Source organism: Sceloporus occidentalis, unplaced genomic scaffold (assembly GCF_023333645.1).
Source record: "Sceloporus occidentalis isolate IW3139 unplaced genomic scaffold, rSceOcc1.0.p SCAF_3, whole genome shotgun sequence".
In the NCBI taxonomy this organism is placed as follows: domain Eukaryota; kingdom Metazoa; phylum Chordata; class Lepidosauria; order Squamata; family Phrynosomatidae; genus Sceloporus; species Sceloporus occidentalis.
This window is the reverse complement of record NW_028316983.1, coordinates 183,428,342-183,450,409: the sequence shown is the minus strand read 5'-3', so window position 1 is coordinate 183,450,409 and position 22,068 is coordinate 183,428,342. Positions and strand designations below refer to the sequence as shown.

Below are 22,068 nucleotides of genomic sequence, written 5' to 3'. Positions count from 1 at the left end.
GTGACTCTTGGCCTTCTTTATATATATTAAAAAATAAAAGTAATAGAATAACAGAACAGTAAGCACTTGTACTTGCTGGGATACTCTATGAATTGCTATTTAAAATCCTATGCAGATGTCTGGTTGCACAAAAGAGATGCATATTTGTAGGCTGCCTAGAAAATCTTTATATAGTGTGTAGAATTTATTATTTAATCTCTAGTTTAAACAATTTCCATTTACTATGGAAATATTTTTTGTTACCGTTCACTTTTTAAATAAAACAGACAAAAATGGCAGCATACACAAATGTTATTTGTGAAATATGAGCCTGCTATTTTGTGCATATTTGTTCGAGAGCAATCTCCATTATGCCAGTATAGATTAGAAAGCTGGATCAAAACTAGCCTCCCATGGAAGGGAGTTTGAGAGGGTGGAAACAACCACCGAGAAGGCTCTCTATCTCTTCTGATATCGCCAAGTGAGCCTGTGATGGTGATGGGACTGAGCAAAAGCCATCCTCTGTAGATCTTAGGCCTTTTGGAGGTTGGTATGGGGAGATAAATGGTCTTTCAGATAGTCTTTTTACATAGATATAGATGGAGATGACCATGGCGATCCTAGTGCAGCCCCATGTTCTATATAGGATTTGCAATATAGGGGATGCAACTACAACATCCCAGCCAGGCAGCTGCCTGGCCTCTGCCTTAAAAACCTCTTGATAACAGAAGTAGCTTGCATCTGACTTAAAAACAGGCTGATATATGAACATAAGTCCCCAAACTAGCCAAAGTAATTGCAAAATATTTTGGTGAAGTAGAATGGGTGTATATCTCGGGTTTGGTGCAAAAGCAGCAGGCAATCGTTCATTAAACGGCTAGTCATTGTGTTATTGTGGCTACAGTGACAAAGAAGGCAGTATAAATAATCTGCATATTACTTCTTTAAACAAAAACATTTTTTCCTTTTTAGTTTTAACCTTTTTATAGTTTAGTGTTTGTGTGTCTGTGCAAACTGATATTTAATACTTTAAAAAAGTATTCAGACAAACTGAATTTTTGTCCAGTAGTATAACTTTTAAAGAGCTCTGTAATTTCTCAGTGATGGCATACATGGAATGCTCAACAGTCGGAAAAGCTGTTCTATTCCTAAAGATTGTTTAAGGGGAGATAACAAATATTACAAAATGGACATAAAATCTGAAGGAAGGAAGAGGTCAAGACATCACGCACTGTATCAGTTTCAAGCTGCAATCTAGCAAGTTCTCATTAGTATTATCCACACTGTGGCCCTATGAATAATTGAATAGAAGAGAAAGATTCCATCTATAAAACTATACAAGCTGGCTGAAATAGAATAAATATTTTATAAATCACCTCGGATAAAAATGCAAGAATTGTGTTTCATGGTATATACCGTAGTAACAGCTGCATGCAACTATGGGTTGCTATTGTGTGCCTTCAAGTCATTTCCAATTTATGGTGATCCTAAGGCAAGCCTATCACAAGGTTTTCTGGGGCTGAGAGTGTGTGACTGAAAACTGAACCCTTATCTCCAGAGTCTTAGTCCAATGTTCAGACCATTACAACACCATGCAACTACAAGATTTTAAAAATTAAGTGACATTAAATTAAACATGGTAATAAAAATAATCATATACTGTATATACTTGACTATAAGTTAACTTTTATATAAGTCTAGGACAGGTTTTAGGAATTGTGGATTTTGATATGACCCACAGATAAGTCAAGGGTAAAACTTAGGGGCATGTAACAAAGGATGTAAATGACAAAGCAAAGGAAAACAATGTCAAAGAAGTTACAAAACTCCAGCAGGCATATCTGTTTGCACTTATACTAAAGGCTGGATGGACGAGAGTAAGGAGGGATCAGTGCTTCCAGGACAGATTACACTCTTGCCTTTCCTCAGGGGATGTCCTTTAAAAATTATTATTATTATGCTTTATTTCTATAGCGCTGTAGATTTACACAGCACCATACATACAAAAAATAAAATAGCTAAAGTAAACCTGCCCAAGGCGTACAATCTAAGAAGTAATAGCATAATACATATAAATAATACATAACAATACAGGAAAGGGTTCAATAAAGTAAAGCGGGCAACAAATTAAAAACGTCAAAAACAAATAATAGTCATGCAATGTACAGTACTGGCATTGAGCCGTGGATAAGTTGACTCAGGTTTTTTAGGTCAATTTTTTGACTAAAATGACTAGACTTATACATGAGTATACACACTATATACATGTACTTATGTACTTACATATACACATTGACGCCTGTGTAAGTCAAACCAGGTTTTATTTGAGAAATTTTTAATTAGCATTTCTAGATTTATATACTGTATGAGTATATACAGTAATCTCCTGTTGCTAGATTACAGATTAATAATTACAAAATCATTTCACAAAAAAATTAACACAAATAATTGTCATAGAAACATAGAGTTGGAAGAGACTCCAAGGGCCATCCAGTCCAACCCCATTCTGCCATGCAGGAAATCCAAATCAAAGCATCCCCAACAGATGTCCATCCAGCCTTTGTTTGAAGACCTCTAAGGAAGGAGACTCTGCTACACTCTGAGGAAGGAGTGCGTTCCACTGTCGAACAGCCCTTACTGTCAGGAAGTTCCTCCTAATGTTGAGGTGGAATCTCTTTTCCTGCAGTTTGCATCCATTGCTTCGGGTCCTAGTCTCTGGAGCAGCAGAAAACAAGCTTGCTCCCTCCTCAATATGACATCCTTTCAAATATTTAAATAGGGATATCATATCACCTCTTAACCTTCTCTTCTCCAGGCTAAACATCCCCAGATCCCTAAGACATTCCTCATAGGGCAAGGTTTCCAGACCCTTCACCATTTTAGTTGCCCTCCTTTGGACATGCTTCAATTTCTGCACATCCTTTTTGAATTGTGGTGCCCAGAACTGGACACAGTATTCCAGGTAAGGCCTTACCAGAGCAGAATACAGTGGCACTATGACTTCCCTTCATCTAGACACTATACTTTTATTGATGCAGCCTAAAATTGCATTGGCCATTTTAGCTGCTGCGTCACACTGTTGACTCATGTTCAACTTGTGGTCTACTTGGACTCCCAGATCCCTTTCACATGTACTTTCATTCAGCCAGGTGTCCCCCATCCTATAGCTATGCATTTCATTTTTCTGCCCTAAGTGCAATACCTTACATTTCTCCGTGTTGAAGTTCATTTTGTTAACATCCTAATAGTATGCTGTGGCCAGTTAATCCTTATGTAGGGGCTTGTGGGGAGTGTGGACCGCCCCAGGTGTGACCCCCCTCCTCCTCCAATGCCTAACTGTGGCATTCCCCCGCTTCCCCTCAAAATGCTTTAAGGGACGGAGGGAGAGGGGGAGGCTCAGTGGGGAGGAAGGAGGCACCAGCAGTTTTTAAAAATTAAAATGTCAAAATATTTCGATTTTTAAAATTTTAATTTTTTAAAAAACACTTTAAAAACGTTCTTGACGTTTCCACAGTCCTTAAGGTATAATCTTTAATTTTGGCAGTTGTTTATGCCACAACTGTTTATGTTTATGTAATTGTTTATGTCTTGACAGTCAGTGCTCTGTGGGAATTATGATTTATGAGCCACATTAGTCCGAAAAAGCAGGACTAAGGATTCTGGATGGTGTGAAATGGGAGGAGAAGGAGGAGGGCAGCGATAGGCGAGTTACTCCAGGAGTTACTACACGATCTGACACTAAAACTAGGGATGACACTGCTGGAGACTACAATTCCCAGCATGCAACGGCGTCTCCACGGCCGCAGAACTCCCGCACTGCATTCTGGGAGCCAGTCCTCCTCTCGCCCTTCCCTATGGCTGCGTCGGATAGGCTTTTGCCTCGCCTCCCCCTCCGCAGCCTATCAGAACTCCCCCTTGACTGACAGGGATTCAATGTGAGTCGTTTGCCTCGCATCCCGCTATGCGCCACCATCAGGGCGCTCCTGGCACTATACAGCCCCTCTCTCTCTCTCTCGCCCCGCCCCCTCGGCCTGCGCGTGCTGAGGAGACGACGACTAGCGTTGAGTGATCTGTCAACCGCTGGGCTAACGGCTTGAAGGCGCGCGCGAGATTGCCAGCCCCAAAGAGCCGAGGCGCGCGTGCGCACTGGCGCGCGCGCGCCACCGTGGCTAAAAAAAAGGCTATTTATTACTCTTCAGTCCTTCGCCCCACCCCCACTCCCTCTCGGCCTTGAGTGCGCTGAGGAGTTCGAGATGACAGGTTGAAAGGCGGGCGGAGAGAGAGAGAGAACGCGCGCTGCTGCTGCTCCTGAGTGCGCGCGCAGCCAACCCCCCACTTCGCCCCGCCCCCTTGAGTGCTCTGAGGAGTTGGAGATGATGACAGGCTGAAAGGGAAGAAGAGAAAACATGGACGCGCGCGCGCGCGCTGCTACTGCCCCTGCATGCGCGCGCAGCCAACCTCCCCACTTCGCCCCGCCCACTCGGCCTTGAGTGCGCCGTGAGGAGGAGCTGGAAATGACAGGCTGAAAAGGAGGGAGAGAGAGATTCTCGGCCGCGTTTCGTGGCTCCCACCCCATCTCTGCGCGTGCGCAGACGAGCTGGCGCGCGACCGTAGTTAAAGAGACTCTAGTATCGAGAAACTTGGCCGCTGCTGCCTGCTGCGCGCGCCAGGAGCGTTGCTGGGAAGCGAGGAAGGCAGCGCCGCCGGCTGAGGGCTTTTGCCTCAGAGAGCGGGAGCGCGCGCGGGGGAGAAAGCTTTAGCAGAGCAACAGCAGCGTCGCCGCCGCCGCCGCCGCCTGTGCTCCTCCTCCTCCTCCTCCTCTCTCTCTCTCTTCCTGCTGGGCTGAAGGGGGAACGTGCGAGCAGCGATGGCGGCCGCCGGCGGGGCTCTGTCGAAGCACGAGCAGATCCTGGTCCTCGATCCGCCCACAGACCTCAAATTCAAAGGTACGCAGCCCTCCATTTTGTGCGGAGCAGCGTGAATGTGCAGCTCTCTGGATGCCGCCTTCAGGGCCCTGCTCTGGCTGCCTCGGCCCCAGGAGGAGGAGGAGGAGGAGGCGCCGCCATTTTGCGCTCCCGCTCCTCCTCCTCCTCCTCCTCCTCCCCGGCGGCGGCGGCGGCGGCGGCGGCCAGAGTGCGGCGGGCGAGGGCTGCTGCTGTTGCTGCGGAGGAGGGGGCCTCGCCTCGCCTCCTTTTCCCGGACGCCCGTCCTCCACCCACTTTTCGCCCTTCCGCCACCAGCGCCTCCTCCTCCTCCATTTTGAGCCCGACTTGGGAGCAGGGGCTTCAGACACTATAGTTACCCAGAGTGGGCCCTTTGGTTTCCCAGCCTCTCCCCCCCCCCCGCTCCTCCAGTCCCATTACAGACAATGGGGCTCCTTGGATAAAAATCCCGGCGCCCCTTATGGAAAAGGCAGAGTCCAGGCTTACTGTATGGAATAGGCCTCTCTCTCTGTGTGTGTTACAGTTTTCAGCATTCAGTTCGGTCACATCCTCCATGTCTTTTTTTCCAGAGTGTCCTACATTTTGTGATGCCCCGTCCTCCTTCGGGGTCAAGGTCCTCGGGTCACTCTCTACACAGTGTCCTTTGGTGGGACAGTGTTGTATCTTGCACATATAGTAAGTTTATGCTATTTGTGTGTGTGTGTGTGTGTGTGTATATATATATATATATATATACACACACATACATACACACACACACACATATATTTACACACACATGCGTATACATCTGGTCACCCTGTGAACAATGTCTTTTGGTAGGATAGTATTGTGTATCTATATCTACACTGTAAAAAGGTTTCCTTTTTGGAACACACACACACACACACACACGGTCACCCTGTGCAGAGTGTCTTTTGGCAGGGAGTATTGGGCAGTCTGTGAGGAGCACATTGTTAGGCCCAAGTAGTACCCTTTCATCTGGTCTCCCTGACAGAGCCAGCCTCACAAACTGCCCCTTGCCCTGCTCCCTCCAGACAGACACCAGCCTCCCCCCTTTTGATCCTCCAGTATCTCTTGCTAAGGCCTCTCCCCCTTTTGGAGAAATGGCCCCCTTCTTCACCACTCACAGAGGAGTGAGACAGAGGCCTCCAGGGCCCCCTCTTCCCCTTGCCATCCCCGCCTTGTTGGGTAGGAGGAGGAGAGGCCCAAAATGCGGATGGCGGTGGCTTGTATAAGATATTTGGCAGGAGGAGGAGGAGGAGGAGGGTCAGAACTGTATACACTTCCTGTATTTTCAGGCAGTGCCTTCCCATATTCCCATCTACACAGCCTCAGAGGAAAGCAATAGCAAACCTCCTCTGAACAAATGTTGCCAAGAAAACCCCTTTCCACTTCCACCCTCCATTTCCCTCCATCTCTTACACACACACACACGCACCTTCCTTCCTTCCATCCTTCCTTCCTCCCTTGCGTTTGGGGGCTCCCTCCATGCCACTAGCAACAGTGGTGGTGTCTTTGCACCAACGCCCTTTCATGTGTTAAGGGCGTCTTCCATAGCAATTCTCCTCCAACGTTTGTTTTCTTTCCCCCAAATTTTGTGTGCCTTAATTTCTGACTTATGGTAGTCAGTGAAAACATGCAAGACTTTTCACGACACAGAACAGGCATTTTGTTGTTGCTGTTACATGCTTTCAAGTCATTTCTGACTTATGGTGACCCTAAGGTGACCGTATCATGAGGTTTTCTTGGCCAGATTTGTTAAGAGAAAGTTTGCCATTGCCTTCCCCTGAGGCTGAGAGACTATGTCTTGCCCAAGGTCGCCCATTGGGTTTCATGGCCAAGCGGGAATCGAACCCAGGTCTCCAGAGTCTTGGTGCAGCATTCAATCCACTATGCCATGCTGGCTTTCTTACGTTTGGCCTGAATGAAAAGACAGTCCCAAGTGGCCTTTTTGTTGGGACCTCTTCTTGGTGGTGAATCATAATCCATGCAAGGTACAGAAGTTTCTGTGCTCAGCGTATTCATCATTTGAAATAAGTCTTTTTGACAACAGGAGGTATAACTGGTGTCAGTACTGAAGATTATGAAATTAAAGGGGCATTTTGAAAATGGCCAAGGCTCTTGAAGGGCAGCTGTCAAAATACAGCGGTGGATGGTTTTAGAATACATCACCATCTAGAAATTGCCATTTTTAGCAGGAGTGATGGGTGTTCACGAAATGGCTCAAATTAGGTGTAGGGAGTGGCTTCAAACCCTAAGACTTAGAAATACAGTACTGTTGTCTCTCTTGAGTAGGATAGACTGAAGCTTAGAGAAAAATCTTTCAGAATGATTTCATTGTGAAATTAGGTTGAACGGCCAGGAGCCTTAGCTAGTAAAATAGTAAAATGATCCCTTAGCAATCTTGTGAGGTGATTAACTTGCTTCAAATGATTTTCTCTTAAAACTGGCCAAGAGCAAAGAATCAATCATTTTTGTCAGTTTTCACAAATCTATTAAGTAGCTTCGTGAAACCACTTCCCTTCCAGTGAATTTTGTTTGCATTTATTCTTATTTGCCCTTAGCCTATCTGACTTTGCTTGGAAATAGGGCCATTGAGCTCTATGAGATTTGCTTCGAGGTGAGTGTTTGTAGACTTGCAGTAAATCCTTAGTTGTAGTTCTTGCATCACTTGGTAGTCATTTAGTTAAAATCAGTAGCACTTCTGGGAATGTCTGAATCTCAGTTTATCAACAGAAGGGATTGACAAGGTACTGGGATGAGCATTATTTATTAAACGAGGTTTTAAAACCTTCAGATAACATGGAATTGGCCCACTTGTTTACTCTCATTTATTTATAACTTTTATTCATACAGCTAGCATTTTTAAAGAATGTACATCATAATACTAGGTAGTGCCTTCAGTATGATTTCCTGAATATAGCTTAAGAGGAGAGCTTTGCATGCATAAAGATCAATTGTTATTTCTTTCAGCTGCAGGAAATTGGTGACAGAGCTGGGATGGATCTCTGCCTGACAGTTGAAAAAGCACAGTGTTTGGCTGGGTAGATTATGAAGTTACCTTAACCTTGATGTGCAGCACTAATTTAAGTGTGTTTATGCAGACAGATTTTAAACCTGTTCAAGTTGTATATTTAGAATTGCAGCATTAGTCTGATTTCACTCCTAAATGAATACACCTGTAAAGTGGAGATTGTAGTAGAATTTATCCCTAAATAAGCTTTCTTAGCCTGGCAAACTCAGTAAGGTGCTGTACAATGCAAATAAGGCAAGCTTAGTGTATAGATCTGTAAACCTGCTCAGGTGTTTACTCTTGAGCCCCACTGGTTTGTGAGTATTTGCATAAGTACAATCTTAAAACCAAATTATAGGATTTAAGCTTGTTGTGAATGACAGAAGGGTCTGACCATAGTGTCATTCAAAACCAAGTTAAGTTGAATTTCTACCATAATTTTTAAACTGGTCTTAGCAAGTAAATACTCAGAACTAAATATATAGAATGCTGTCCCAGTGAAACGTCACAGTAGTGGCCCTGTGTTGGTATTGCATGCAGAGAGTTTCAGGGCAAGTATTTAAAATCAGGTCATTGATATTATAGTAACATTAATATAATGTTAGAATGAAAAATATTTTCTCCATAGGATAGATTTCCTGATCCATAAACTTTCTGAATCCTTAAACAAATATAAAGGGCAAGTACATATATTTTTATATTGTGAACAATTGCATGGGCATTAAAATGTTTATGATAAAGGCTGGATTAAGGTTGAATCCAGAATTTCAGTTTAACTGGCTTTATGGATTGAAGCATTTAGTATCAAGATGTACACAAGGGCACATGTAGTTTTATGTAGCATTATGTAGGAATTAGTGGTGGCTCATTAGATGGGAAGAAATACTGTATTGAGAACCTTTAATTGGAGTCCACTTCTGTCATCTTCTCATTTGTACTTCTAGATTTCATCTTTTGTCTAAATTGAAGCTGCTAGTTATATACTGTACGCTTAGACTATAAACACCTTGGTAAATCCTGCCTGAATATACTAAAACAAATTAGAAACTGTTGTATCATTATTCACAATAAAAGATGATGTTGCAATTCACAAGGAGTACAAACAGATGAGTCACCTTCATTGGCTTTGTATGGTGCTGATGTACAAGTATGAATCAGAATTATTGCTTTATGTTCTCAAAAATTGCAGTTGGTAGTAAAGTGCCAGTTAACAAGCCACAACTTGTTAACTAATCCCAGGCCATGATCTGAACCTGTTGTTTACAAACTTGACTTATTTAACCCATTCCTTTTTGCAGTATCTAAAGCTGCTGCTACACTGCAGAATTAATGCAGTTCAACACTGCTTTAAGTGCCATGGCTCCATCCTGGAGAATCCTAGGATTTGTAGTTTGTTGCAGTTCAAGGGCTCTCTGACAGAGAAAGCTAAATAGCTCACAAAACTACAAATCCCAGAATTCCTTAGCATTAAGCCATGGCAGTTGAAACAGTTGAAACTGCTTTAATGCAGCTCAAACCTACAACCATGACTTGTTTCTGGTCTCCCCCCCTCAACTGTCCACTGTAAAATGAGCTTACAGAAGGACTGAAGAGAGACAAATCAGAAATGGGAAAGACAAGCCATGGTTTCTTTGCCTGCCTGCCTGCCATGGAATTCTTGGTGTAAACAGCAGACACAAACCATGGCTTATCATGATGTCACGCTATGCCCATTTTGGGGAGTTGTTTTTTTCCTAGGTTGTCATAAAATAGTTTAAGTTTCTTTTGTAAAAGAAAATCCTTTGAATAACACTCTGATATCCAGTGAAGATATATAGTTGTGCTGCACTCAACTATATGGTTATGGCATACTGTATACAATATTGCAACATAAATATGAAGCACATATGAATATATAAGTATATCTGATTTAAGATTTCTTGTGCAGAATGTTTAAAAGACTTCCATCTGATAATCATGGAAAGCAGGTGACAGAAAAGCCCAACCTAATAAAAATAAGGGTAACTATGTGCTGGTCCTTCAAGGATTTAAGTTGGCAGGACTCAACTGGACATTACTCCCTGGCTGGCATGGTGTAGTGGTTTGTGACTCTGGAGACCAGGGTTTGATTCCTAGTTCAGCCATACAACCGTAGGTGACCTTGGACAAGTCACATGCTCTCAGCCTCAGGAGAAGCAATGGCAAACCTCCTCTAAACAAATCATGTCAAGAAAACCCCATGATACGTTCACCTTAGGGCCACCATAGATTGGAAGTGGCTTGAAGGCACACAACAACATACTAGAGAATATTTGCTGATTCAATACTATATTTGAATGCTGTGCTTGTATCTTTCTGCATTATTGATGACATGTCACCACAGAAAGAACATAATTACATAACTTTGATATTTTAGTACAGTACACTGCTTTATTTATTAAATTTATGTCCTGCCATTCCACTGAAATGGCTATAAAGGGGACTGTTATAAAATACAGATTAAAAACAGGATCTGAATTAAAGCTTTAAAACAGGTAAGTTAAAATATAATTAAAGACATAGTATAAATAAATAAATAACAGTAAACAGTTGAACCCCCGCTTAATCAAGAAACCACTCAAACTGCCAAAGACTTGCTGCAGCCCAAGAAACCTTTAAGACTGTCTGTACACACATTAATAATGAATCCTTACATCTAGTTTGCCATAAACCACAAAGGTACTTGTGTATAGTTCCTGTATTAATTTGTTTACTACTGGATATTACTTTGTAATTTGTGGAGTAGTGAGTTTATGTTTTCTAGGTACTTGTTAAAAACTTGTTTAGTGTACAATCTTGTGCATTTTGATTCAGGAGCATGCACCATGATATTCAATGAGGCATATTTTCAGTTAAATGTTTATAGGATTGTTACTTTAATACATTTTTAATTGGAAGAATACTTACAGTCGCATTGCTAGTGGTATTGCTAATGGTATACATAGTTGCAAATAGAGATGGTTGCACTTAAGAGTAAAAATAGCCCAGCTTTAAACCCATCCCTCTTCCTTTAAGATTTGCTGCCAAAATTGGTCACTGGCATGTCTTTCATGTAGGCAGGGTTGGGGCATTTTAAATATGAATCTGTCTTATCTGCAAACATTATTTAAGGATGTATTTTCTTCACTAAAAGCATTAAGACTGTGGAGAAAAATAAGTGAGAATTACATGGCTTAAAATATAAAAACGTTTTTGCACATCATAATTTTATAATATATTTTAATTTCATTTTATGATACCCGTTAGGGTCAAACAGGCTTCTATTTGTATGATATAGAGGATGAAAATAGATCTGCGTGCGTGTACATAAGTAGCAGCCCTAAAATATAAGTTAGACGTTTGGCAGTACTTTTAAAATCCATTAAATTGTAATTAATGAAGGAGACACTAAACTGGCTTCCTGTGTGCCAAAATGTTGAAACATACTGTGTACTTTAACTGCTTTTAGGGTCATACTGCAGATGAGAATGATGAAAAGCCCCTAACCTATTCTAATACAGCAAAAAGTATAAAATATATTATCCAGGTAATATGGGGTGTAGGACAGAAAGGAACTAGCGTCTAAAGCGCATTGCAGAAATAATCCAGTTTGAGACCACTTTAACTTCCCTGGCTTAATGCTAGGCAATTCTGGGAACTAGTTTTGTGAAACATTTACCCTTCTCTGTCAGAGAGCTCTGGTGCCACAATAAACTACAATTCCCAGGATTCCCTAGCACTGAGCCAGGGCAGTTAAAGTGGTCTCAAACTGGATTATTTCTGCACTGTGTTTCGGACCTAGATTTCCGTTCCAAGGTTGAAGAATATCTGTAGTGCAGTCCTTTGTGTGCTTACTTGGAAATAAGTCCTGTTGAGCTCTCAAGGTGGAGCAAGTGGTATAGGATTGCAGTCTTCATTTCTCAGGCTGTTCGCGTGCATAAACTAAGCCAAGCAGTGACATTTAACAACAGGAACCTGACAGGAGCCCAACAACTTTCAGCCCCTCATCAAAGGAATTCTGTATATTTAGAAGCAAACAGTATTGCAGGAGAAAAATGCATAGTATGTTCCATAGGACTTCCTCAATAAAGGAATATGTTTAGCCAAGTTTTGATTGTTTTTGCAAATACACCTGGTTTTGTACCTGTCTCCTTACCTGTTGTTGCAAATGTTAGATATGCAAAGAATGAAACATAAGGCTGAACAAAGGCCAAACCCAGTGATTTTGCAGAAGGGCTCTCAAGAATCTGTCACTTTTAGTTTATTATTAGTGGATAACTGAATTTTTAATCTCACGTTTAAGATAACATGAGATGAAATGACAGACTTCTCTAGTGGTTCTTTTTAAAGTTTAAAGCCTTGATTGTATAGTTCATAATATAAGGAAAGTGCCGAAAATACAAGATCCATGTATGACAGTTGGGAAACGAGTAATATTCTGTCTACTTGTTAGAACAGAGGATTAGAGAAGTTAAAATTCCAGATGCAGATGTTTAAAAGTGAGAAGAGACTCAAAATAAGTGGATAGTGATTGGAATTTCAATAATAGAATTGGAAGTACCTTTTTAGCTTGTGCAGATGCAGTACCTTCTCTTTCTTAATCATGGTCCAAAATTGTACATGGCCTACTCTAAATAATCAAAACTGTACTTAATAAACAAAGTTATACTGTATATACTCATGTATATATCCAGATATTTTAGTCATATTGACCAAAATACTTGGGTCGACTACTGTACTAGAGCTTTTATCAAAGATGGAACCATCTCCTCTGAGTAGAGCAGCAAAGCCAAGAGCTTAATCCATTCCAGAAGCACCTAAAAGAAATACAGTGGAACCTTGCCTTACGTGGGGGATCTGTTCCGGACCCCCTGCATAAGGTGAATTCTGCCTATGCTCAAGCCCCATTCAAGTGAATGGAGCTTATGTGCACGATGGCACATGCATGCCATGGGTGCGCACCCAATTCATTTGAATGGGACGCGCCGCCCCATGCGCTCTTGATATAACGCGGGTGCACTGTGCAAACACCCTTACTCTCTCTGCCATGGGGCCACCGCTGACCTTTTGAATGCCATAGTGGCGGTGGCAGCTCTTTGGAACTTGTCTTCAAAGGAGCACCAAGAGGAATCGGGACTAAAAGATTTGAATAAGTCAGTTGTGTAAGTTTGCCAGGTTATCTGGATTAAAATCAGGCAAAGTTATAGTAAAGTTAAGGGCTATTACAACTGCTAACAGGGCCAAAGCACATGGTTGGTAAAGAGCTACTGGAGGCCTCTCCAGCTGTGATAGGGCTGGGACTGCAGTGGCCACATCCCACCACTGTGGTCCCAAACAGGTGCTGCCAGCAGTCAGATTTAATCCAAAGGACTGGTTTGTGGCACCAGAGTGGCTTCCAGCTGCTTTGGCATTGTTTTCCTTTGCTTCATCCTTTACATCCTTTGTTACTTGCCCCTAAGTTTTACCTTTGATTTATCCATGGGTCATACCAAAATCGCCAAAACTTGTCCTTGACTTATACATGAGGTTAAATAATAATAATAATAATGATAATGATAATTTTATTTATATTTTCCCGCCTCTCCCAGGTGGATTGAGGTGGGATTACAGTCCATTAAAACCCATATATCAATAATAAAATACATATAAAATACATCAATAAAAATAATACAGTTAATCTTAAAACTAACTCATCATTATGTGGAAATCCAGTAGATTTGTACAATGGTCTGGAGGTGTTTTGTACATAAAGTCAGGTGGGTAAGACTATAAGGTTGACTTATAGTCAAGTATATATGGTAAATAAGTTTCATACATCTGCATATACCTGCATTACACCCATTTCACTTTTCTCTTTGGCAGAGGTGTGAGAGCTCTTGTAAGGTACCTCATCATCATTTGCCAGGTATTGCAGGTTGTTTTTGTCTCTGCAGTCCGTTGTCCCTTGTGTGTTCATTTCAGTTCTTCTTTTTTTCAATCGCAAGCAGGGGAAATTGAGACGCTGATGTGGAGGGTGGGCAGGTTTCCAGAAGAAAAGCAAGGGTGAAAGAGATTCTGCAGTGATGGGGGTAGGAATGGAGCCTCTGTTGAAATGTATGTCGGCAGAGGATGGGGTGGAATGGAGCGTTTTTATTGCCAGGGGAGTAGAGGCAATATTACAATAAGAGAATCTCCAGAGGAAAGATATGGCAGAGCACCTTTGGACTTCCTTTGTTGCAAAATATCTTGAATATCTGGGCGGATAACAAAATTGCAGCTGATACTAGGAATTGCCAACAATAATCCAAGAGAACAAACAAGTTGTCTGGTGTGTTGAGAAATACAGCCACAAATACTGCAACCTCTAGCAGAGTTTGCTCCATCTGAAGGAACTTTGTGTGAGCAAAGGATGAGCCAAAAAGCTGGAATTAATCAGAGAACTAAATCTAACATTTATCTGGAACAAACTGTTTGAATTGAATAGGACTTAGTAGTTGTAACTAATTTAAGTTCCTCTGACGTGGGATTTGAGAGCCAGCATGGTGTAGTGGTTTGAGCATTCGACTTTGACTCTGAAGGGCAGGGTTCAAATCCCTGATCAGACATAGAAATCTATTGGGTGACCATGAGCTAGTCACATGCTCTCAGCCTCAGGAAGGCAAAGGCAAACCCACTCTGAACAAATACTCCCAAGCAAACTCTTAGAGTCACCATAAGTCGGAAATGTTCTTGATGTTTCTACTAATAGAGCAAATGTCCAACCAAAGGTGTTACACATATTATATTTATTGTCCTCGGATGACAGCACTCATGGTTTGGCAGTGTAGCATGCAGGTAAGAATGGAGAGCTTGTCCATCGGGGGCGGGGCGGGGTTACTGTGCTTTGGGGACCTGTACAATACCAAAAGAGGGAAGATTCTCTGCAGCCAATGCTGGGGAGTCATTATTTTATATGCTATTAAGAATTAATTAGTGTGATTGAGGTGGTCCTTGGGATCTGTAAACAGAAAATCATAGGTGCTGTAAAGGATCACTAAACGTGAGAAGCTCTTGATTTATAATAAACTTATTATTTTATAGTTATGTCGTTAGTGGAAATAAACCAGTGACAAACCTGATGCAGGTTTTGTCAGAAGGTCTAGTGTCTGTTGTTTCTTTTTGAACAAGAACCGGAGACTTACTAGTGGTTATTTGTACAAGAATATGGTTTGGAATTACAATACGTTTGCGCTTTACGTGGGCATGGCATACATGGCTTTTAGCATACACTGAAAGCCACGCTGGAAAAGCCCCTCATGCACCCTGGAAGAAGTAATGGGGTGTGCGCTGCGGGTGTGAGCCCCATTACTTGTAATGGGGCTCCAGCACGTGTGGATTTCCCCTTACACGGAGGGGACCTGGAATGGATCCCTACATAAGGGGAGGGCCCACTGTATGTCCAAACTGACCCAGGCATGCCCAAATAGTTTTTTCAAGTTATCTTATTAATGTTTTGACATTGGTGGTAGTTACACCGAAGGAAAGGGAATTATTATCCTTATGGAATTTTACTGATATACAGTAGCTACCCTCTGAAATGAGGTAGGATTGGACATTTATATGATACTTTGTTTCTTTTTGGGGTGACCAGTGAAACATCCAGCATTGGGAAGTTTTGCTGCTGAAAGATTTTTTCCCCATGACGCTGTTGATCTGTTTCATAGAATTGTTTTGTTTCACCCTGGCTCTTTCTAATTAATGTTTTATTTTTGTTTTTTTAATTTCATTTATTCCAAAAGTACTCTTCTGTTTGTATAAGTTCCAGTACAAGATTGGATGCAAACTCTTTTCAAGACCTCCCCCCCCCCCCCCTTTAAAAAAATGTTTTCCGTATTTTTATTAATTGCTTTGGGTCAATTTTGTTCTGACAAGATAGCAAGATAGAAATTTATTACTACTTTTGAGCTACATTGTCAATCTTGATTCTGAGGTATCTAGTTTTCCTGCATGTTGTTTTTGGGGATGCTGAGAATATCTCTTAGTTGTGTTTACTATAGAGATGCACTGTGCTTTCTTCTGGTTGGTAAAGAAAAGTTGCAAGTTCCTATTTATTTTTCTTCAGAAATTTGGTAACCAAACATATGCTGTCTCTGAGTAAGGAACATCCTTCTTTCTCTTTTCTTACTTACTTTATTTTTATTTATTTTGGTTGAAATGAGCCCTAAGATCTGGTATATACTCAAGGATCATGGTGTTAAATGTGAATAATCATGCTGTAGATGTAATAGGCTTTGATTAACATTTTTATGTCTTACAATAGTCATAAAAGTTCTGTTCATTCTTTTTTTAACCGTGTTTTAAAAAGAATGTTAAATTTTGACCATATTAACCAATTTTATCGGTCTAGGTATTAGATTGATATACTTAATTGTATTGTTTCTGCACCAATTTCATTAAAATTCACTTACTTATCTACCCAGGAATTAAATAGCAGTATTTTTTTTACTTCTGTGCAGAAATAAAATATTTCTTCACCCTCACAATTTTGAGTACCTTGTATACTTCAAGTGGTAACAGTGCCATTTAAATGAATTTTAGTTCCTGGTTGTTGTTAACTGCTGTCAAGTTGACTTTGACTTATGTCACCCCTATGAATGAGAGACCTCCGTGTCACGCTATTATCAATAACTCTGCTCAGGACTTGCATATTCAAGACTGTGGCTTCCTTAATTGAATCTATCCATATGGATTGCATTCTTCCTCTTTTCTTGAGGACTTTTACCTTACCAAGCATTGTATTTTCTAGTGAGTCATGTCTTTTCATGATATATCAAAACTATGACAGTCTTGGTTTAGTCATCTTGGCTTCTAGGGAGAATTCAGGTTTAATTTGCTGTAGGATCCATTTATTTGTCTTCATAGAACTCTTCACCACCACCACATTTCAAATGAGTGGATTTTCTTCCTATCAGCTTTCTTCATTGTCCAACTTTCACAATGATACATAGAAATGGGAAATATGATGGCACGGTGAAGCCTGATTTTAGTATTCAATGATACATCTTTACACTTGAGGATCTTGTCTTGCTCCTTCATAGCTGCCCTTCCAAGTCCTTCTTTTGATTCATTGACTACAGTCTTTGTTCTGATTAATGACTGGACCAAGGTATAGAAAATCTTGAGTTATTTCAATGTCTTCATCGTCTATTTTAAAGTTATGTACTGTAAATAATCTGTGGTCATTATTTTTCTTTTCTGCTAATAGTATGGTGTCATTTACATATCTTAAGTTGTTGATGTTCCTTTCTCCAATTTTCACACTTCCCCTCCAAGTCTAAACCTGATTTATGTATGGTATGTACAGCATACAAGTTAAACACATAAGATGATAAAATGCAGCCCTGCTTGACCCCCTTGCCAATTGTAAACCATTACATTTTGTCATATGCTGTCCTAGCAGTAGCCTTTTGTCTTGCATACAGGTTATGTATCAAATGTTGTGACACACATATTTCTTTAAGAACTATCCATAGTTTTTCTTGAGCTATACAATCTAAGTCTTTACTATAATCTATAAATAAAATATGTTATAATTTATGACATATTCTCTTTTAATTAATAACTGTTTTAACTTTTAAAATGGTTTAATTGTTTTTAAATGTTATATTTATGTATTTTAATGGTGTACTGTTTTTAAATTGTATTGTTTTAAATCTGCTGTTCGCTGCCTTGAGTCCCTATATTGGGAGAAAGGCGGGATATAAGATAAAATAATAATAATAATAATAATAATAATAAGTACAGCACGTACATGGTGTCAGAGCCAATAGTTGTATGTGTGTAGGAGATTGCTCACACAATCAAATCTCCATTTCCTCATGTTTCTATTGGATTACCTTTCAGAACAGTGGGGGACGGCTATTGAATGCGTGGGAGGCTGAGTATGCAAATGAATCTTGTAGAACCATTTAACATTAACTGAGAGAAAAAAGTTGGTAGCATAGGTATTTGTAGACATAAGTCTACGTCATCGAATGCATGGAATGAAGTGTCTGGTCACTCTTCTCTGCCTTCTAAAAATGGTATATTGATGTATTGTTGCTATTTTACTTGTCAAGTCTGTTTTTGAAGACACCATCCCAAAATAAACTGATTCTTAAAAATAAATTTTGAACATTTTCAGGTCCTTTCACAGATGTAGTCACTACAAATCTTAAACTACGAAACCCATCAGACAGAAAAGTATGTTTTAAAGTGAAGACCACGGCACCTCGTCGATACTGTGTGAGGCCAAATAGTGGAATTATTGACCCAGGATCTTCTGTAACTGTATCAGGTAAAAATGTTAAGTAGTTTGATTGCTTTTGATTATTGGTTGTTGGTTTTCACTGTTCATTGTTCATCCACAACATTTTGCAGAGAAAGTTCATAATGAAAAGTTACTTTCAACTTAATTTAGTTTATTTAACATACTATCCTTCAAATGCAATGGGATCAAAAATGTCTTCCTTATATTTCACTTACTGTGTTATCTTTATTCTACTGTGCATGTTCTCATAACATCACCAGCTTTGCATTTGGTGGTTGATCTGATACAGAATTTTTCCACTTTAGTTGTCTCATAAGGATTACTCTATTAAAAATATCAACAACATGTTTTTTTTCCACAAGAATAAAATTTTTCCAGTTTACAAATTTTGGAAAGAGTTACATCCAAGATTATTCCTACTTAGAATTCAAAGAGATGGCCATGTTAGTCTGTAGAATCAATATGTAGAGAGATCTTGTAGCACTTTTGAGACTAACTGAAAGAAAGAAATTGGCAGCATGAACTTTTGTGAACTTCAGTCTACTTCCTCAGATGCATTTGGTGGAGTGGAAGGCAGGTACAGACATATATATGCCATTGGCATGTGAGGATGTCATTTCAAATTACAAATACTTTGTGTATGGAAATGAAGTTGCAGGTCCAATTTTAACTATGGCCTTTAGTGCACAAAGACATGGGAAACATAGGTCTTTGTGCATGGAGATGAACTGCCAGATCCAGTTTTGCAATGGGACTAGCCTATGGTGAGGGGAATAGATGAATGTAGGGCACCTCATGAGGATGGGGTCAGATCGTGTTGAAGTGTGTGTAGTATGTCAGGAAACCGTTATCATTGCTGAGGGACTATAGTTTGTGGATGAATTCCAGTTCTACTGGTTCCCTTTCTAATCTATATTTGTAGTTCTTTCGTTCAATGACCACTGTTCTGAGGTCTGAGAATGTCCAGGGAGATTGAAATGTTCTGCCACCGGTTTTTGTGTATTCCCATTCCTGATATCAGATTTATGTCCATTTTATCCTTTGGTGCAGGGACTGGCCTGTTTGCCCAATGCAGAGAGCTGAAGGGCATTGCTGACACAGTATAGCATAGATCACATTGGAGGATAAGCACAGGAAGGCCCCCTAATATTGTGGGTGATACCATTACGTCTCGTGATGACATATCCTGGATAAATGTGTGGGCAGAGTTGGCATCTTGGTTTGTGGCAAGGCGTAGTACCTGTTTGAGGTTTAGAGGCTGTCCTTAAGTGAGTAAAGGTCTGCCACCAAGGGCCCTTGAAAGAGTGGCATTATTGCCCAGAATAGGTTGTAGTTCATTGATTATTTGGCTGAGTGGTCCCAGTTGGGAGCTGTATGTGATCACTAGTGTCATTTTCCCTCTTCATTTTGTTCTGTAATAGATCAGTTCTGGGTACACGTCTTGCTTTGTTTATTTGTTTTTTCACTTCGTGTGGTGGGTGCTGTAGTTTGAAGAATGCTTGTTGTAATTCCTTGAGTTTGGCATCCCTGTCTTGTTGGTCTGTGCTGATGTGATTGTATTGGAGGGTTTGACTGTAGACTATGAATCTAGTGGTGTGTTAAGAGTGGAAGCTGGAGGCATGTAAGTACGTATAGCGGTCTGTGGGTTTGTGATATAGTGTGGTGCTTATCTATTTTGTAGCTGTACTGTGGTATCCAGAAAGTGGACTTGTTCGGTAGATAATTCCAGGTGGTGTAAGTTGTTGAAACTCTGGTGGAATGTCTTGAGTGAGTCTTCTCCATGAGTACAAATTATGAAGATCAGTGTACCTCAGGTAGAAGAGTGGTTTCTTGGTGCAGGTGTTAAGGAAGTATTCCTTGAAGATATTGGCATATTGTGGTGCCATGCATGTGCCCATGGCAGTGCCATTAACTTGAAGGTATATGTTGTTATCAAAGGTGAAGTAATTGTGTGTGAGAACAAACTGGCAGACCTGAGTGGCTAGGTCAGATAGGTTCCCATCTAGAATGATGTTCCTGATAGCTTTTAGTCCATCTTGGTGTTCCTACTTAGAACAGACCCACTGAAGTGAATGGGATTTTTAAATCACAGCTAAACCTAATTCCCATTAATTTCCATGGGTCTCTACATTTAGTAGTGTTAACAATGGGTTTAACTTATTAGCATATTATGTTAAGGTTGTTGCTTCATAGTTTGTAATCTTCAGAGATTTGGCTTTACGTTCCACCCTGTGTGTTCCTTGCTAAACCATAAGGGGTAGTTTCACTCATGTTTTCTTCTTCTTTGGCTTGGAGAAACATACTCAATGGTAAAGATGTAGCTGTATTAATGCTTTGCTGCAAGAATTTTGTATTATCTCCAAGGGTGCATTCAGAGCTTAATGAAGATGGTATGATTACGTATATGTATATGTACTGGGTGTATATACATATGTATAATTTTAAGTGCATATATAGCTTGTTGCTTTCTGAGATGATAAAGCATGACATTGGGTATGAGGCATCTGTTCTATTTAGCAGAGGCATGATCCCAGTAATCAGAAATGTTTTATGGTACAGAGCTCTGTGTTCTATGTTGCAAACGGCAGTCAGTATTATGTTATTTTTATTTGTGATTATATGAATGGTTTTTCCTTTTAGCAGTCTTGTAAGTGTTAGTAGTAACTATGATAAGGAACAAGAATGGAATGTTTGTTTGTTTGTTTGCATGTGTAACAGATCTGTTAGGGAAGTTGCAAATGTTCAGTGTCTGGAACATTTATTGCTCTTGTTTGGTGGTAATAAAGTATGTCTGACAGTAGTGAACACACTGTGTTGTACCTAGTAAACCCAGGCCTAATCTTAGTCATTCATGTTCTAGTCATTTCTAGATTGGCTTATTACAGTATAATGTGGCACTTCCCTCAGATATGGAAATTTCCCCCTCAGATATGTTCTGAAAAGTTAATTTTATCCTAAATGTGGAGGCCACTAGAGCACTGATCGGCAGTGGGTCTCCCTTATCTGAAATATTTGAGACCAGAAATGCTTTTGATTTTGGAATATGTATATTTGCATTTATGTACATAATGAGATATCTTGGAGATGGGACCCAGATCTAAACACAAAATTCATTTATATTTCATGTACACCTTACACACTTAGCCAGAAGATAATTTTATATGATTGTTTTTAATAATTTTGTGCATGAAACAAAGTTTGTGTAGACTGAACCATCAGAAGGCAAAAATATTACTATCTCAGCTGCCATGAAAAAAGTTTTGGTTTTTGGAATATTTTGGATTTTGCAATTCCAGGTAAGGGAAACTCAACCTGTACTCCATTTCCTTTTTAACTGTACTAGATACACACTATGATCTAAATTTATAGTGATTGTTTTGACCTTTAATATTTTATATAATCTGAACCTATATGAGAACCTTCTGTTTTGATATGGAGGCTCACTTTTATGTTCCTTTTCTGACTGGATTCTGGAAAGTGGTCATGGGAAGAGACCTGAGTTTTGGTGAGCTTGTTGGAAGAGTTGCACCTAGCTCTTCTTCCTACATTTCAGCAGTGAAGATGCCTACTCCAGGGACCATTTTCTTGGTTTGGCCTTGTGATGAGGCAGACTTGATTTCCCAACAGGCTGGTCCAGGCTGGCTGTAGGGGAGTGGCTGCTATGGCAAGAGTGGCTCTGAAGGGGAGGAGACTGTCAATCAGGCAATTTGTTGTGTAAAGTGACAGTCAGTGCAGTGAGCAGAGTGAGATGAGGGCAGATGAGGTTTAGTTGAGGTTTCAGTGTAGAGTTGCTTGGTGGAATTCAGAGTTCTGTTAAAGGAATAAAGAGTTAATAGGCAGAAGTTTAGAAGTGGAAGGGAACAGTT

The 22,068-nt window shown here is 40.4% G+C and overlaps 1 protein-coding gene across 3 annotated transcripts in view; it reads left to right on the top strand.

Moving 5' to 3' along the window:
- The first annotated feature begins 4,336 nt into the window (after positions 1 to 4,336).
- The window catches only part of VAPA (VAMP associated protein A), a 34,551-nt gene continuing 16,819 nt past the window's right edge, over positions 4,337 to 22,068 (top strand). The window contains exons 1-2 of one of the 3 annotated variants that reach the window (XM_089517026.1): positions 4,337 to 4,925; positions 18,077 to 18,229. In XM_089517026.1, the coding sequence (XP_089373152.1) occupies positions 4,847 to 4,925; positions 18,077 to 18,229 (232 nt within the window). In that variant the 5' untranslated portion in view covers positions 4,337 to 4,846. The remainder of the gene's footprint in view (positions 4,926 to 18,076; positions 18,230 to 22,068) is intronic. The other 2 variants (XM_089517027.1, XM_089517028.1) reach the window with 2 other exon arrangements.